Source organism: Globicephala melas, chromosome 2 (genome assembly GCF_963455315.2).
Source record: "Globicephala melas chromosome 2, mGloMel1.2, whole genome shotgun sequence".
NCBI lineage: Eukaryota > Metazoa > Chordata > Mammalia > Artiodactyla > Delphinidae > Globicephala > Globicephala melas.
Genome location: NC_083315.2, coordinates 104615515 through 104635423, shown reverse-complemented (window position 1 = coordinate 104635423; position 19909 = coordinate 104615515). Strand labels below are relative to the sequence as shown.

General features: G+C 41.4%; 1 protein-coding gene across 4 annotated transcripts in view; it reads left to right on the top strand.

Moving 5' to 3' along the window:
• The window catches only part of STXBP6 (syntaxin binding protein 6), a 273630-nt gene that overhangs the window by 249410 nt on the left and 4311 nt on the right, over window positions 1-19909 (top strand). For all 4 annotated transcript variants that reach the window (XM_060294688.1, XM_060294687.2, XM_060294686.2 and 1 more), the window contains one exon: window positions 15470-15627. In XM_060294688.1, coding sequence (XP_060150671.1) covers window positions 15470-15627 — 158 coding nt within the window. The remainder of the gene's footprint in view (window positions 1-15469; window positions 15628-19909) is intronic.

Here is a 19909-nt window from a genome sequence, read left to right as displayed (position 1 = left end):
ACTAGCTGATGTTCACACTACATCAGTGCCCAGCATGGGTTAACAACTCTTCCTTTTGGAAAGCTGATGTAACATAACCTGGATTTGTAACAGAATTTATCTGATTAGTCACTACCACAAAAGTACAAATGAAATTTTAAAATTTAGCAGTTTGGAAGAATCTCCCATCTCTAAGGTGCTCCTACAGGTTGTCCTACATTGAGATGCAGCTGTGTGATTAGTATTGATTAGTCAATGTAATGTAGAAAGAACTTGGTAATTTACCCAAGCTCTCAGATAATTAATGGAGACTGTGAAATAAGAACTAACTTGTTTCACCAGGTGGGACTTTGCATTTAATCACTCTGTAGAAATTAATATCATCATTATTATTTAAATTATTATTCATTTATAAAATGCTTAATGCAAGTCACAGTCCTAAGCAGAACCTCCTTGGAAGTATCACAATTACCATGCAGCTGAATTACCACCGACAGGGCTGGAGATGGCTGCTCATCTCAGGAAGCAGAATAGTATGTACACGGTTCAGAGAGCCTTTAAGACTGAAAAGGGACCCTGCCATCAGGGAACCAAGTTTCCACGTGACTTTTCTTGTCTTTTGCTCATATGGCCTCTAATGATAGAGAAGCTGGGCAATGAAGACTGGAAGTAGAAAAAAAAGAAAACACATCTTGAGTGCATCCTATAGATTTATACCTAAATTAATGTGAATGTCACTAATACTGGACCAGACTTAAGTGAACCTTATGTCTACCCATGAAAATACCCTTGGTAAAAAAAATTAATACAGTAGACAAGAATAGAATAGGAACTATTTAATCTACTCAAGGAATAAATAATTACTGAACACTTTGGGTATACAATATGAGAATTACTAATGTTCCTGGACTACTAACAGTTTGCATATAATAGATCTCCCTGGGGAGAGGAACCAAGATGGCGGAGTAGAAGGACGTGCTCTCACTCCCTCTTGCGAGAACACCAGAATCACAACTACCTGCTGGACAATCATCAACAGGAAGACACTGGAATTCACCAAAAAAGATACCCCACATCCAAAGACAAAGGAGAAGCCACAATGAGATGGTAGGAGGGGCACAATCACAGTAAAATCAAATCCCAAAACAGGTGTGTGGGTGACTCACAGACTGGAGAACACTTATGCCACAAAGTCCACCCACTGGAGTGAAGGTTCTGAGCCCCATGTCAGGCTTCCCAACCTGGGGATCCAGCAACAGGAGGAGGAATTCCTAGAGAATCAGACATTGAAGCCTAGTGGGAATTGACTGCATGACTTCGACAGGACTGGGGAAAACAGAGACTCCACTCTTGGAGAGCACACACAAAGTGGTGTGCACATCGGAACCCAGTGGAAGGAGCAGTAACCCCAGGGGAGACTGAATGAGACCTACCTGCTAGTGTTGGAGGGTCTCCTGCAAAGGTTGGGGGGGTGCTGTGGCTCACCATGGGGACAAGGATACTGGCAGCAAAAGTTCTGGGAATTACTCCCTGGCATGAGCCCTCCCAGAGTCTGTCATTAGCCCCACCCAAGAGCCCAGGTAGGCTCCAGTGTTGGGTTGCCTCAGGCCAAACAACCAACAGGGAAGGAACCCAGCCCCACCCATCAACAGTCAAGTGGATTAAATTTTACTGAGCTCTTCCCACCAGAGCAACAGTCAGCTCTACCCACCACCAGTCCCTCCCATCAAGCCTCTCAGATAGCCTCATCTACCAGAGGGCAGACAGCAGAAGCAAGAAGAACTACAATCCTGCAGCCTGTGGAACAAAAACCACATTCACAGAAAGACAGACAAGATGAAAAGGCAGAGGGCTATGTATCAAATGAAGGAACAAGATAAAACCCCAGAAAAACAACTAAATGAAGTGGACATAGGCAACCTTCCAGAAAAAGAATCCAGAATAATGATAGTGAACATGATCCAGGACCTCGGAAAAACAATGGAGGCAAAGATCGAGAAGATGCAAGAAATGTTTAACAAAGACCTAGAAGAATTAAAGAACAAACAGAGATGAACAATACAATAACTGAAATGAAAACTATACTAGAAGGCATAAATAGCAGAATAACTGAGGCAGAAGAACGGATAAGTGACCTGGGAAACAAAATGGTGGAATTCACTGCTGCGGAACAGAATAAAGAAAAAAAAATGAGAAGAAAGGAAGACAACCTAAGAGACCTCTGGGACAACATTAAATGCAACAACATTCGCATTATAGGGGTCTCAGAAGGATAAGAGAGAGAGAAAGAACCTGAGAAAATACTTGAAGAGATTATAGTCGCAAACTTCCCTAACAGGGGAAAGGAAATAGCCACCCAATTCCAGGAAGCGCAGCGAGTCCCGTATGGGATAAACCCAAGGAGAAACGCACTGAGACACATAGTAATCAAATTGGCAAAAATTAAAGACAAAGAAAAATTATTGAAAGCAGCAACAGAAAAATGAAAATTAACATACAAGGGAACTCCCATAAGGTTAACAGCGGATTTCTCACCAGAAACTCTACAAGCCAGAAGGGAGTAGCATGATATACTTAAAGTGATGAAAGGGAAGAACCTACAACCAAGATTACTCTACCCAGCAAGGATCTCATTCAGATTTGATGGAGAAATCAAAAGCTTTCAAACAAGCAAAAGCTAAGAAAATTCAGCACCACCAAATCAGCTCCACAACAAATGCTAAAGGAACTTCTCTAAGTGGAAAACACGAGAAGAAAAGGACCTGCAAAAAGAAACCCAAAACAATTAAGAAAATGGTAATAGGAACATACATATAGATAATTACCTTAAACGTGAATGGATTAAATGCTCCAACCAAAAGACACAGGCTCGCTGAAAAGATACAAAAACAAGACCCCTATATATGCTGTGTACAAGAGGCCCACTTCAGACCTAGGGACACATACAGACTGAAAATGAGGGGATGGAAAAAGATACTCCATGCAAATGGAAATCAAAAGAAAGCTGGAGTAGCTATACTCATATTAAATAAAATAGACGTTAAAATAAAGAATGTTATAAGAGACAAGGAAGGACACTACATAATGATCAAGGGATCAATCCAAGAAGAAGATATAACAATTATATATGCACCCAACATAGGAGCACCTCAATACATAAGGCAACTGCTAACAGCTATAAAAGAGGAAATCGACAGTAACACAATAATAGTGGGGGATTTTAACACCTCACTTAAACCAATGGACAAATCATCCAAAATGAAAATAAATAAGGAAACGAAAGCTTAAATGACACAATTAACCAGACAGATTTAATTGATATTTATAGGACATTCCATCCCAAAACAGCAGATTACACTTTCTTCTCAAGGGCGCATGGAACATTCTCCAGGATAGATCACATCTTGGGTCACAAATCAAGCCTCAGTAAATTTAAGAAAATTGAAATCATATCAAGCATCTTTTCTGACCACAATGCTATGAGATCAGAAATGAATTACAGGGAAAAAAACGTAAAAAACACAAACACATGGAGGCTAAACAATACGTTACTAAATAACCAAGATAACACTGAAGAAATCAAAGAGGAAATCAAAAACTACCTAGAGACAAGTGACAATGAAAACACAATGATCCAAAACCTATGGGATGCAGCAAAAGCAGTTCTAAGAGGGAAGTTTATAGCTATACAAGCCTACCTCAAGAAACAAGAAAAATCTCAAGTAAACAATCTAACCTTACACCTACAGGAACTAGAGAAAGAAGAACAGACAAAACCCAAAGTTAGCAGAAGGAAAGAAATCATAAAGATCAGAGCAGAAATAAATGAAGTAGAAACAAAGAAAACAATAGCAAAGATCAATACAGCTAAAAGCTGGTTCTTTGAGAAGATAAACAAAATTAATAAAACATTAGCCAGACTCATCAAGAAAAAGAGGGAGAGGAATCAAGTCAATAAAATTAGAAATGAAAAAGAAGTTAAAACACACACTGCAGAAATACAAAGCATCCTAAGGGACTACTACAAGCAACTCTATGCCAATAAAATGGACAACCTGGAAGAAATGGACAATTTCTTAGAAAGGTATAACCTTCCAAGACTGAACCAGGAAGAAACAGAAAATATGAACAGACAAATCACAAGTAATGAAATTTTAACTGTGATTAAAAATCTTCCAACAAACAAAAGTCCAGGACCAGATGGCTTCACAGGTGAACTCTATCAAACATTTAGAGAAGAGATAACACCCATGATTCTCAAACTCTTCCAAAAAACTGCAGAGGAAGGAATACTCCCAAACTCATTCTATGAGGCCACCATCACCCTGATACCAAAACCAGACAAAGATACTACAAAAAAAGAAAATTACAGACCAATATCACTGATGAATACAGATGCAAAAATCTTCAACAAAATACTAGCAAACAGAATCCAACAACACATTAAAAGGATCTTACATCATGATCAAGTGGGATTTATCCCAGGGATGCAAGGATTCTTCAATATACGCAAATCAATCAATGTGATACACCATATTAACAAATTGAAGAATAAAAACCATATGATAATCTCAATAGATGCAGAAAAAGCTTTTGACAAAATTCAACACCCATTTATGATAAAAACTCGGCAAAAAGTGGGCATAGAGGGAACCTACCTCAACATAATAAAGGCCATATACGACAAACCCACAGCAAACATCATTCTCAATGATGAAAAACTGAAAGCATTTCCTCTAAGATCAGGAATGAGACAAGGATGTCCACTCTCACCACTACTATTCAATATAGTGTTGGAAGTCCTAGCCACGGCAATCAGAGAAGAAAAAGAAATAAAAGTAATACAAATTGGAAAAGAAGTAGTAAAACTGTCACTATTTGCTGATGACATGATACTATACACAGAGAGTCCTAAACATGCCACCGGAAAACTGAGCTAATCAATGAATTTGGTAAAGTTGCAGGATACAAAATTAATGCCCAGAAATCTCTTGCGTTCCTATACACTAATGATGAAAAATCTGAAAGAAATTATGGAAACACTCCCATTTACCATTGCAACAAAAAGAATAAAATAACTAGGAATAAACCTACTTAGGGAGACAAAAGACCTGTATGCAGAAAACTATAAGACACTGATGAAAGAAATCAAAGATCACACAAACAGGTGGAGAAATATACCATGTTCTTGGATTAGAAGATCAATACTGTGAAAATAACTATACTACCCAAAGCAATCTACAGATTCAATGCAATCCCTATCAAATTACCAATGGCAGTTTTTACAGAACTAGAACAAAACATCTTAAAATTTGTATGGATACACAAAAGACCCCGAATAGCCAAGGAAGTCTTAAGGGAAAAAAACGGAGCTGGAAGAATCAGACTCCCTGACTTCAGAATATACTACAAAGCTACAGGAATCAAGACAATACGATACTGGCACAAAAACAGAAACAGATCAATGGAACAAGATAGAAAGCCCAGAGATAAACCCACGCACCTATGGTCAACTAATCTATGACAAAGGAGGCAAGGATATACAATGGAGAAAAGACAGTCTCTTCAATAAGTGGTGCTGGGAAAACTGGACAGCTACATGTAAAAGAATGAAATTAGAACACTCCATAACACCATACACAAAAATAAACTCACAATGGGTTTGAGACCTAAATGTAAGACCAGACACTATAAAACTCTTAGAGGAAAACATAGGAAGAACACTCTTTGACATAAATCACAGCAAGATCTTTTTTGATCCACCTCCTAGAGTAATCGAAATAAAAACAAAAACAAATGGGACCTAATGAAACTTCAAAGCTTTTGCACAGCAAAGGAAACTATAAACAAGACGAAAAGACAACCCTCAGAATGGGAGAAAATATTTGCAAATGAATCAACGGAGAAAGGATTAATCTCCAAAATATATAAACAGCTCATGCAGCTCAATATTAAAGAAACAAACAACCCAATACAAAAATGGGCAGAAGACCTAAATAGACATTTCTCCAAAGAAGACATACAGATGGCCCAGAGGCACAGGAAAAGCTGCTCAACATCACTAATTATTAGAGAAATGCAAATCAAAACTACAATGAGGTATCACCTCACAGCAGTCAGAATGGGCATCATCAGAAAATCTACAAACAACAAATGCTGGAGAGGGTGTGGAGAAAAGGGAACCCTCTTACACTGTTGGTGGGAATGTAAATTGCTACAGCCACTATGGAGAACAGTATGGAGGTTCCTTAAAAAACTAAAAATAGAATTACCATATGATCCAGCAATCCCACTACTGGGCATATACCCAGAGAAAACCATAATTCCAAAAGACACATGCACCCCAATGTTCATTGCAGCACTATTTACAATAGCCAGGTCATGGAAGCAACCTAAGTGCCTACTGACAGATGAATGGATAAAGAAGCTGTGGTACATATGTACAATGGAATATTACTTAGCCATAAAAAGGAATGAAATTGAGTCATTTGTTGATACGTGGATGGATCTAGAGACTGTCATACAGAGTGAAGTACGTCAGAAAGAGAAAAACAAATATCATATATTAACGCATGTACGTGGAACCTAGAAAAATGGTACAGATTAACTGGTTTGCAGGTCAGAAGTTGATACACAGACGTGGAGAACAAAAGTATGGACACCAAGGGGGGAAAACCGTGGTGGGGTGGGGATGGTGGTGTGCTGAATTGGGCGATTGGGATTGACATGTATACACTGATGTGTATAAAACTGATGACTAATAAGAACCTGCAGTATTAAAAAAACAAAAAAAAAAACCCCAACAAGTAATACTAAACTTTCTTTGGGTTATTTGTATGGTAATATGTCAATATAAATGTTTCAGACATTACATGAAATTTCTAAAAATCTTATATGTTCTGGTATAATGTTATAAGCCATAATTCTAGTTATTACTTTAAAATGTATATCTCAGAAATAACTAAATTTCCTTGTCTATTGCATTATTATGAACTTTCATCAAATCTTTAACTGTGGTCCTTTTTAAGTCTTTTGTCATTTACAGAGAGTTCTGGGTGTATTCTGATGCTTTTGCAAAAATGTTCCTATAAAAGGGTTTCGTCTTCAGGGAATTTATGCAAAAGACTCTGACAAGTACAGGTTTCTGGTAACTGCCTATACTGCTGAACTGAATGAATAAGCGTTTTCAGAACTCTAATGGAAAACTGATGAATTCATAAAAGTGCTAACAAAAGATCAAGATGAAAAAAAAATTAATTACATGGGACTGAGTGAACTGATGAGGATGATTATAATTTTTGTGACTTTGTTTGAATTTTAAGAAAAGGTAAATAGAAAAAAAAAATAAAATAGATCTCCCTGCCCATTTTTTAAGTTTATGGTACTAAAACCCAAATCCAGTTTTTTTCATAATTGGTTTTCCTTTAAATTAGTTTGGATAAATGGGGCTTTATCGTACAGTTATTCCTAAGTGGTCAAACTGATTATAGAATACAAATAGTCCATGCAAAACTATTACCAGATTTCTGTTTTAAAAGAGTGCCCTGAGATGACCATGTTTACTCAACTCCGAGTATAGACTGCCTTAGGTTTATCAATCGTTTATTTTTTAGATGATTTTCCTGCTTTTTTCCAAACATGATGAGTATTTTGCACTTCATATATCTACATGTGTGTTTAATATAGGAAACACCTGCTGAAAATTCTATTTAAATTGACTCTTTACTAGCTATAGAATTAGGAATTTTGATTACGAAGATACAACCTGAAGTCTAGGATGATATAAAGAAATTATGTTTATATTTGTTGGTGTCGTCTGTGGGCTTTTAAAAAAAATCCTCCTTTCTCTTCCATTGTCACTTTTCAATATACCTTATTGTTTTCCCCTCATTTTCCTATACATTTAAATTTATTTTCATTGTTTTCAAACAGTGACTGAACACAACGTTATAGCTTTATCTCAAATTGCTCTCTCAGGAAGGTCTTCTCAATCACTTAACGTAAAATATGCCAGCATAATATATTTTTTAAAGCACCTATTGAGCGGAACCAATGTGAATGCAACATCAGTGAAGTAAGACTGGTCTCTGCTCTATTCTCAGAGACTGTAGTTCAAAAAGTAGTTGACATTATTTGCAGTGGTTGACAGCCTCTTAGACTGTTTGAATAAATTTGGGTATTAATGTGCTTCCTGCCTATTTAGAGAGAATTACTGTTCTATCTGCCTCAGGAGACCTTTATTTCCAGATTTAACTCAGCACAGTATGATGGGCCCCAACTTTTGAGTTAAGCATCCTTCTTTACAAGGCATGCCTTGATTTAATGAACATGAGTTCAGCTCTCTCTGAGGTGCACACAGCAAGTATACACAGATCTAAGTGTCTCCTGAGAGCTTCAAGACACTTAGCCCCAAGATAAAAGAGGAGACATGCAAAGAAACTGGGTGGGATTGTGTACTTTTTCCAAAGTTCCTAGAGTGGATGTGGTCTTAGGGAGGTAGAGGGATAGACATTCACTGAGCACCTGTAGGCACTTTGTATACATACATCTTCATCTTAACTTCTACAACAACCACATGAGGTGGAGTTACAGATGAGGAAACTAAAGATCAGAGAACTTAAAACACTCCCTCAAAGTCATTCTGCCTGTTTGTCAAGGTCACAGTGCTTGGCACATAGCATGCACTCAAATGCATAGTTCTGAATACTGAATGAGTCTTTCAGGGAAGCAATTTTCAGCATGCACCAAGAGCCTCAAAAACTGTATGTCCTTTGAACCAGCAGTTTAATCTCGAGGAATTATCAGAGTTATGGACAAAGATTGTGTGTGTGTGCATGTAAATCCAAGAAAGTAACTGCAGCCTCATTTTAAAAACAAAACTTGCCTAATAATTAGGGATGCTGAGCACCTTTCCATGTGTCTGTCGGCCATCTGTGTGTCTTCTTTGGAAAAATGCCTATTCAGATCCTCTGCCCATTTTTTAATTTTTGTTTTTTATTGTTATTAAGTTGTATGAGTTCTTTATTTTATTAATCCCTTATCAGATACATGATTTGCAAATACCTTGCTCTATTCAGTAAGTTGTCTTTTTTGGGTTTTTTTTTGATGGTTTCCTTTCATGTGCAGAAGCTTTTTAGTTTCATGTAATCCCATTTGTTTAATTTTGCTTTTGTTTCCCTTGCCTGAGGAGACATATCCAGAAAGATACTGGTAAGACCAAAGTTAAAGAGCATACTGCCTATGTTCTCTTCTAGGATTTTTATAGTTTCAGGTCTTACATTCAAGTGTTTAATCCATTTTGAGTTGATTTTTGTGTATGGTATAATATAGTGGTCTAGTTTCATTCTTTTGCATGTGGCTGTCTAGTTTTCCCAGCACCATTTACTGCAGAGACAATCTTTTCTCTGTTGCATGTTCTTCGCTCCCTTATGTAGATTAGTTTTTCATGTGTGTGTGGATTTGTTTCTCGGCTCTCAGTTCATTTCCAGTGATCTGTATGTCTGTTTTTCTGCCAATACCATACTGTTTTGATTAAATATAACTTTGCAGTATAATTTTAAGTCAGGGAGTGTGATACCTCCAGCTTTGTTCTTTGTTGCCAGGATTGCTTTGGCCATCTGGGGTCTTTTGTGGTTCCATATAAATTTTAGGATTTTTTGTTCTTGTTCTGTGAAAAATGTCATTGGGGTTGCATTTAACCTGTAAATTTCTTTGGGTAATGGATATTTTTAACAGTGTTAATTCTTCCAGTCCATGAGCATGGACTGTCTTTCCATGTCTTTGTGTCTTCAGTTTCTTTCAACAGTGTCTTACAGTTGTCAATGTGTAGGTCTTTTACCTCCTTTGTTAAATTTATTCCTAGGTATTCTTTTTGTTGCAATGGTAAATGGAACTGTTTTCTTAATTCTACCGGTTATTAGGGAAATTTAAATTAAAATCACAATGAGATATTACCTCATGCCCATTAGAATTGGTTATTTTCAAAAAGGTGTTAGAGAGGGTGTGGAGAAAGGGAAACCCTCAGCACTGTTGTTGGGAATCTAAATTGGTGCAGCCACTATGAAAAACAATACGGAGAGTCCTCAAAAAATTAAGAATAAACTACCATATGATCCAGCTATTCCATTTCTGGGTATTTATCTGAAGAATATGAAAACACTAATTCAAAAAGATACATGCACCCCTGTGTTCACTGAAGCATCGTTTATAAAAAGCCAAGATATGGAAACACTAAGAGCCTACTGATGGATGAATGGATAAAGAAGATATGGGTGTGTGTGTGTGTGTGTGTGTGTGTGTGTGTGTGTGTGTGTGTGTGTGTGTGTGTGTGTGTGTGTGTGTGTGTGTGTGTGTAGACAATGGAACTCAGCCATAAAAAAATGAAATCTTGCCATTTGTGACAACACGGATGGACCTTGAGGGTATTATGCTAAGTGAAATAAATCAGAAAGGAAAATACAAATACAGTACGATTTCACTCATATGTGGAATATTTTTTAAGTTAAAATTAATTTTTAAAAAAATGAACAAGCCAAACAAAAGGAAAACAGATACATAGATACAAAGAACAGAGTAGTGGTTACCAGAGAGGAAGGGGGTCGGAGGAGGATGAAATAGATAAAAAAGGGGTCAACTGTATGGTGACAGATGGAAATTAAGCTTTTGGTGGTGAGCACACTGCAGTGTATACAGAAGTTGAAATATAATGGTGTGCACGGAAGAAGGAAGGATGGACACTTTTGAACACGCACCCAATAATGAAAAGGGAAATAACTGAATAAATTACAACAGTGTTATGTAGCCATTATAAACAGTATTTTCAAAGAATTTTCCATGGCATGGGAAAGTACCCACAATAGGATACAGTACTAAATATATATAGTATGGCCACAACCATGTTTTAGAAAAACATAGACAGAAAAATTACTAGAATAAAATGTACCATAAATGTAAATGTGGTTATCTCTAAGCAATTGAATACTACGCGATTTTATTGCCTTTTTATAGTAATATGTATTCTAGATTTTCTATAGTAAATTGTTTTAGCTTGTAATAATGACAAGATGTTTTCTTTTGTATTACGGCGTTAAGAAATGCTTTAGGAACTGCTACACTGAAGTCTTCATTCCATACAGTTAATGCAGACTGTATTAATCTCAAATACAAGAAAATTCCCATGGAGAGCCAATATAACAGTGAGTAAGAGAACTGGCTCTGGAGCTGGGCTTCCTGAGTTCAAAACATAGCTCTGCTCTTCACTTACCGTGGGATCCTTGGTGCACTGCTAACCCTCTCTCTGTCCGTTGGTGCTCGCGTTGGTAAAAACGGGATCAGTGATGTGTCATCGCATAAGGCTGTTGTGAGGAGCAGATGTTAGTAAGTGCCTAGAACGTAGTAAGTGGTCAGGCAACTGCTATTCTTGCATTGGATTTAAAAGCTATTTAACTTCTGTTATTTTTAGACCTTGTAGTTGTTTATTTTAAGGCTGGTAACAACAGATTTTTCACCAACTTTCTCTTCGCGTTCACTATAGCAAAAGCATTCCCCTTTTTGCATTTTGTTGTTGACTTAATTCACTGAATTCCTGGCACAATCTCTAGGTGAGATAGCTGGCTTCATTAGACACAGACTAAACCCTTAGTCATTTGGCAGGTTTAGAATTTGAAGACCTAGTTAGATCATGTAACAGCATCAGTCATGCGTCCAACCCTCTGCTAAGCCATGGAGAAATCAGCAGAAGGATGATATATTTTTCCTGCCTCTAAGCCAACCAACGTTTATTGAGTCTCTCCTATGTGCCAGGGATTGCAAATACAAAAGTGAGAAAGGCCCAGCCCCTGCCTTCAAGGAGCTCACACTAGATACCCAGCAATTACATGCATTATGATAAATGCACCATTTGAAATAGACACAAGATACTGTGTATGTTGGGGGCAACAATGGTTTAGGGTGGGCTAGACATGACAGTCCTTCCTAGGAAAGGGGTATGAAGTGTACTGAAGCACATAGGAGTAAGTGGGAAGGCTAAGATGAGACTCAGAGTTCACACAGAGGTAGCAGTAAGCACAAAAGCATACAGGTAAAAGAAACATGACACATCTGCGAAAATTTAGGTAATCTGGCAAGGCGTGGGATTGGAGATCGCTAGGGAGAGGAAAAATGGATGAGGTTCTAAGATAAGCTGAGAGTGAGGCAGGGCAAAGTTCTCAATTTCTTCTTGGAAGCAGTGAGAAGATGGTAACAAATTTGCCTTTTTAAAAGTGTACTCTAGAAATGTGTGGAAGATGAACCACAAAAGGTGTGGGGACACCTAACAACAAAAGGCTATTGCTGTATCTCTGAAGGCAAGAGGGACTGGATCCACAGAGAGATAATGAAGCTGGCAAAGAGGGCGAAGAGTAGAGGGCTGGACAGCAGATGACTTGTAGTCGTATGTGGTAAAAGTGAGGGAGGAATCTGGACTGGGCTCCCAGATTTCTGAATTGAGGAGAAAGCTGGGCAGATAGGGGAGTTATTGACCGAGCAGGGGACCCCAAAGGAAAAGCAGGTGTGATAATGGGGTCAGGTATAGACATACCAAATTCAATATGATTTTCGGTGACTCACCTGAAGTTGCCCAGTAAGAAATCGTGGGTCTGGAGCCTCAGCAGCACAACCTAGAAAAAAGCAAAAATTTGGTCATTGAAGCCATGAACTGAGTAGAATTGTCCTAGGGAGAGTCTGCAGAATGAGAAAGAGAAGAGGGCCAAGGACAGAACCCTGGGATTACAGCATTTGCAAGATATCAGAGAGAATAGAGCAAGCAAGCGGGAGACCCGAATCTAGAGGAGGAAGATTCAGGATTTAGGGAATGGTCAGCAGAGCGAAAGGTGCCCTCAGGGAATATATAATCCAGCTGGGAAGTCATCGCATCTGTGGGTGAAGAAATGAGGTAGAAGAGTTGCCCATGACTGTACTTGATCAGTCACCCAAGAAGGATACAGACAGTTCTTACAAAGTTGAGAAGAGAATGTAATTGACCTGAACCTTGATAAAGGCGATGGGACTTCACTGAGCCTGAAATACAGGTAGAATTGAAACCAGGGGAGGACATTTCAACTGAGGTGATGAGATTTGTTCAAATCCATCCTCGTGGCTGAAAATAACTGAAGGTGGATTTTTTATTGATAGTGGTCAGCAGTGTCATCACTGAATAATGAAGACAGCATTTGGTTCTCTTTTAGTTATAACAACTCTTGGTTAAACAGTATCATATAAAACTGGGTGCAGTGTTGATCTGACGTCTGTACAAGATTAAGAAAGTCATGACAGGAAAACAGTATGGCTCACACAAAGCAGATTCATTCTAGAAACACAGATGTGTCTCACTTTGAGGGCACCATGAGGGTCAGTTCCGATGGGGAGAAAACCTATCCTGGTTATATACCCTCTTGATTTTATGATAACTAATTCTAAAATCCCTTTGGTTTAATGCAGCTGTTCCTGGCTGTGGAGTTGCAGGTACCCTGCCCCATCTTTTCTCTGGCCTCTGGCAGCTAAGCTGTGGGCATGTGGAAGGAAGCAGGAAGGGGAGATTTTCTTGTGCCCTCCCCCAACTCCTCTGCACCTTCAGTCCCTTCACTGTCTTATTCTTTCCCATTGGCCTGTTCCTTCTTGGGAGCACCTGGCTTGCAATGCAGCTTAGGCAATAACTCTTCATTTACCAAGAGGAATAGGTTTCTTTAGGACAGAAACAGGCATTACCTTGGGAAATAACCCGTCAAAACCTATCTATGCTGGTGTTCTCACAATTCTGTCATAGTGATTGCTTTCCATGACCAACACCGCACCTGCAGAGAGGAAGGTACAGAATAAGGAAAAGGCATTGGGAAACCAGGTTCCAGTGCTAGCTATGTCACTTCCCTAGTGACATGATCTTGCGGAAGCCCTGAACCTCACCTAGTCTCAGTCTTCTCAGTAGAATTTCTGTGAAAATCAAATGAGACAATATTTGTAAAGATGCTTTATGATTGCAAAATGCTATTCAAATATTAAGCAGTGGTGATAGGCTATAATCATAACCATGATATGAAAGCAAATGGGAACCCAGATTTCTCCTCCTAAATCTGTTCTGAAGACCGAGACAGACCTTCCATTCCAGCCCTTGCATTCAGCCAGTTTCTCCAGAGCCACATCTCCTCTGTTAATCTGTGCTGACTTATCTTGGCTCCAGTAGTGGTTGATGCAGCTGAGTAATAGTAAGCTAACTCCATTCTCCTCCCCTTAGTGCAGAGTGGAAGCCCTTGAAATCCACCCCTAAAGAAGAAAAATGGAAAACAATTTACAAAGTGCTTCCTCTGGGGCAGGCACTTTCTTTGCCTGAGATCCTTTTCCACAAACCACAGACTGTTCCCACAGAGGAGAAATGAGGAAGCCTTTGCAGCTGAGACCAGTGGAAATTACGTTTCTATTAAAAGCTGTCTGTGGCTAGATGCATCCCTCCCAGGTACAAAGTTAAATGATGTAATAAAAACGTATTCAGAGACACAAAGCTATTATATAAAATGCCATTTAACTATCTTGCACTCAGCATTAACAAAATACAGCTATAAATCTCCTTTGGTTGTAATCTGGCAAGTTTCTAGGTCTCCATGGGTTACGCACCTGCCAGTTCGTCACTGTTGGATCTCTTTTCCAGTCCTGGTACCTGGGATGTCACGAATGCATAACCATTTGAAATGTGATGGTTTTCAACTTTCTCAGTATCATCATTCATGAATCTGGGAGTGCCAAGTTCCTTCTAGGACAGGTTTCTGTCACTGTTTTTTTACCTGCTGGCTAAGTACAGTGCTGAGGCCCCATATTTCATATACTTGAGATCAGAGGCAAAGAGGACCAACCAACCAGGCCATGGCTCGGGATTCAAGGTTGGGAACTGACATCTCTCCTCTGAACTTTGAGACTGATCCACAGCTTCTTACGTGGGGCTGTGCATATAGGGGTGAAGGGGTAAAATGGAAGGGAACAGTTGAAAGGAATACAGAGCATCATATCTGGAGTTCTGTACTCCCAGTTTTCCTGTGGTTATCCATCTAAACCCCAGGTCAAGAGGAAATGCTCATATGATCCAGATATGTCTCACTGAACTTGCCTAATTCTATGGACTTGTCAGGGTTCCCATCTACCTTTGCAAGTCAAGTCCTAAATTCAGATGGGCCCCGCTCTTCTGAGCCTCACCAAACAGAATGCCGGCAGAACGGAAATGAGTGCTGTCAGTGATGGGGCTGCGGAAGAAGCCTTCAGCACTTGCCCAGGTCCTACGGTCAGTGGGTATTCTTCCTAAAAGCGAGTCAGTCAGACCAAGTCAGAAGAGAAGTCGGCTTGTTTCCTAGACACTCAAGGCCTTTCCAGAGTCTGACCCACCTTGCTTTTTCGGGGTGCTCACCCTGGGTGGGGGTGTCACTGTAGGTCAGCCGAGCCAGCTTCTGATGCTCTTCCTGTCCCCTTTCAGGAAACAGCATCCTCCATTCAGCAGCCGACAGCGTGACCAGTGCAGTGCAGAAAGCGAGCCAGGCCTTGAACGAGCGTGGGGAGCGCTTAGGCCGCGCAGAGGAGAAGACGGAAGACATGAAGAACAGCGCCCAGCAGTTTGCAGAAACTGCACACAAGGTGGGTCCCGCAGCACGGCCGAGGGCTCAGCTCTGGGTTGTCAGGGAGCTTTGGTGCCCAAAACTTTATTTCAGTATGTTTCCCAGGTGGGAGGGACAAAGTCAAGCCTTTTTTTATTTTTTTTTTTGGCCTCTGTATACAGTTTCCTTCTGCTACTTAGTAAGTACCGGAGTTGGGAAGATTTCTTCTTGGACCTGTTTCTTTGGTTATCTCGTTTCTGCTGTCTTCATCCCTGTCTCTGACCCCGTATCTTTGGGAAATGTGGACCATCTTTACTTCCTACCCAGAAGTTTAAGGCTCCCATTTCTGGGAACAGGATGGGGGTAGGGGCAGGACAGGTGTAAGAATATCCCTCCTCTGTTAGCCAGTGCTTGAAAGAGGACTGTGGGCTCTCGTGCTTACTTTTCCATGCTGTCATGAGCCTCGCATCCTGTGTTCTTATCTCTTTACTATACAAAAAAGCAAATTCTAGTCTCAGGGCTAGTTTCCCCTGTGGAGGGGCCTTGGACCTCCTAAGGCTGACCTGACTAGTGCAGAGCTGCCTGCAAAATTCCCACCTGCCTCTGGGTCCAGAGAATGGTGTTTTCCACATGCCTCAGGTGTACACATGCACTGAAAATGTGCCTTTCTGGAGGGGAAGGGGGAGTTTTTATTGGCAGCCAGCTATCTAAGGCAGTCACAAACCAAAGGAAAGAGAAGCCCTGTTGGTCAGGTGATAAAAGAGGATTTATTACTGTTCTTGTACTTTGGATCAAAGGGCAGCTCCTTTCTGGCTAGTGATTTTGAATTTAGGTTTCCAGAAACAACTTTTGCTGATAATTGTTGGCATGTCAGACTCATGATCTGGCCTTTCAAGATAGGCTTTTCAGGTGACCTTTGGGGAAAAAATTAATGTGCTTCAAAAGAAAACCCCGCTTTTGCTGAGGAACCAAGAATGGACAATCTCCCCAGGTCAGCCAGGCCGGCCCCTTCCCGAGGCTTAAGCCCAGGCCCGACTGCAGATCCAGATCTGAGTGGGTGCATCTAGCCTGCCCTTCCTGCATCCCCTTTGCACAGACCTGTCTCGTTGTGTCATCAATTCCCTATCATGACAGTGTCTTACTGTACTGCTGCCTTAGGGGCCCATTTGGAGTTCAAACCTGGCTGAAAATGCAGGCAGCCCTGCTGGGGGCCAGAGCCTGTCCTGCTGCGGCTGTCACAGAGGGAACAAGCTCAGAATTGTGGTTCCCCTCGTCCCTTCTGCAGCCTTTGTGATATAGAAATAATGATGGAGTGGAGATGTTAGAATTCCTACCCAACTTCATATATAGCAACAGCAACTGTAGTGATTTAAAAGGCGGATGGGCAGTGGAAGTCTGGGGGAACATTTAAAGTGTTGATTTGGAGAAGAGAAGACTACAGGAATTATTTTTTAATTGTCTTCAAGTCTGGGAAGGGCGATACTGCAGCAATTCTCTTTCGTGTCTTGTTATACAGAATAGAGCACTCAATGGTGCACTGATAACATTCTGCTAAAATAAGAGTTTAGATTAATGATTAGGCCATGAACCAGGTTACCAAGGAAGTCTGTGAAATCATTCTTCCTAATGCGGAGTAGACAATACCTGGAGGTCATCCATGTCACTATCCGCCCCAGAGGAGGTCATACAAACACTGGGTTGGATAACCTAACCAGATGGCCAGAATTCTTGGCCCTGGTCACCCTGTTTCCCTGATACTGTGGCCAAGTTTGCTAGGTAGTTGGGAAGACAGTATGGTATGGTAGTTAACATCTTGTGTTTGATTTAGCAACTCCATGACCTTGGGCAGGGGCTTAATTTCTCTAAGCCCCAGTTTCCTCATCAGTAAAATAGGGCTAACTAATAATAGTACCTTTCTCCTAGGGTGTTGAGAGAATTGAATGCATTCAAACCTATAAATTGGTTAGTACAATACTTGGTGCAGGGCTTCCCTGGTGGCGCAGTGGTTGAGGGTCCGCCTGCCGATGCAGGGGACACGGGTTCATGCCCCGGTTGGGGAAGATCCCACATGCCGCGGAGAAGCTGGGCCTGTGAGCCATGGCCGCTGGGCCTGCGCGTCCGGAGCCTGTGCTCCGCAACGGGAGAGGCCACAACAGTGAGAGGCCCGCGTACCGCAAAAAAAAAAAAAAAACAAAACAATAATACTTGGTGCATATAAACCTCAGTTAATATTAGTTACAATTGTTTCCATAAAAATGGTTTCTGCTGAGCCTGCTCCAATCCATCACGTGATGAGCACTGTAGAGGGTTGGAGAAATGTGACTGAGGATCCCAGCACAGGGGTGGGGAGGGACTGGTGGTGAAGATTTTGTGCCCTCCAAAGGGGGGTGGGAGGGCCTCCTGCTGAATGCTGATACTTTCTAAACACAGAGCAGCCCTTGCAAACAGGACCTGTCAGAACAGAAACTGATTAGGCCACCAAAGGCACAGGGGTCTCTGGCTTTGACCACTGGGAGGGTTGGTACCAGCCAGTTACCTATTTCCCTAGAGATGGACGCGGCAGGGGGCAGTCTCCACTTACTCTGGCTTCCGCTCCTGTGGGTGCCGTAAGGGTTGGGGGGGAGGGGCTGCTAGTGTCTCTTACTGTGTTTGAGGGAGTGGGAGAGAGACACAATAATAACCAGACTTGCAGTTTTCTAAAACTGCACGTCTGGGATGTGTGCTTATGAATCACCAGCATGGGCAGGATTCCTCAGGAGGAGGCTGACCTCTTGAGATAAGGGGTGGCTATTTTCCCAGGGACCAGGACTCCTGATTTGTCCCACTAGTGTAGGCTGTCTGTGAAGATGTCATTTCACTGGCCAAGCCCCTACCAGGCCTACTGGTGAGGAGAGAGTTCAGAGATGGAACCCAGGCCTTCCACCACTGCCTCCCCAAACATGGCTCTGTTGACTCATGAAGAGTGGGCTGTGTTTAGATGTCAAGACACAGTGCACTTGTTAGAGCCCTGACAGAGAAAGGCAGTGCTGGGTGACAGTTCCTCTGGGCTCCCTGGTTGAACAAGAGCATGCAACCTCAGCTGGAGAGTAGGGCACACCTTCTGGACTGCAACAGAAGAGGCTATCTGTGGCTTTCTCGATTTTCCCAGGACTCCTACAGCGACCCGGGTACATTAGTGAGTGGATCACCTTTGTAGGAGCCTGCCATCAAGACATGTGGGCACTTGACTCCTGCAGAGCCAATGGAAATGTGTCTGCAACCCCTCTCCCCCGGCTGTGTTCAGCCTGGCTTGGGAAGCGTGGTTCCTTCCTGAACTATGAGCTTGGTACACTCTCAGACCTTAGGGAAGTCAAGCTCAGCCACAAAGCAGGCCTGCTCACTCTCCTCTGCTTCAGAAAGTGCAGCAGTGCAGTGTGTGCAGTGCTTTGACGCCTGCGTTGGCTGGTGAGTCAGCAGGCGAGAGGGATACCCACACCTAGGCATCCTCAGATGCTGTGTATTTCCCACAGAAAAGAACCGTGATCTGCCCTGTTCTGCACAAGCGCACGTTTGTAGGGGAGGGAGTGGTGAGTGGCATTTCCCTCACTGGCAGGGAATGCTGCCTCTGTCCCTACCACGGTCATCTACTCCCTGTGGGTCTGAGCTAGAAGGGACCTCAAGAGTCCAGGCCTCTTAAAAAATACCCCCTGTATGAGTAAAAACTTTTTCTATTATTGTTGTTTTTTTCTATTATTGTTGTTATTATTATTTAGATGGTGTCATTTACACAGCTTTGAAAGGGAAAGCTTTCCATGAAACATTAAGAAAACAAAAATATAGCAAAAGGAAGTTTTTAACTTCTCTTCTGTAGGAACTCTGACATCTACATTAATCCATAAGCATTTGAGTTGGAGATGATATTTATAGACATGAGGAAACCGAGGTACGGGGCAATTGTGACTTCGAGCTCAAGGTCATACAGCAGATTTGTAGCAGGGAAGCAACAGCATCGTGCCTTCCATATTCTAAAGCTTCTAACTCCCAGGAAGTTAAAGAAAAAACAGAACAAAAAGAGGTAGCGTGGAAATGATGCGCCTTTACGCAAAAATACCTCAAATGGCAAAATGTCCAATCCATATGTACTTCTGCAAAGCTGAACTGGCACGGGCCCGCCCGGCTGGGGCTCCCCTTAGTGCCAGTCCCAGCTGCACCGGAGAGGTAACCAGGGTCTGGTGTGAGAAGCAACACGACTGCTGCTGAGGATTAATGACTGTGGGTAAATTGGCAAAGCCCATTAGCTGAAGGTTAACAGCTGAGTGAATAACAGGACAGCAGCACTGATC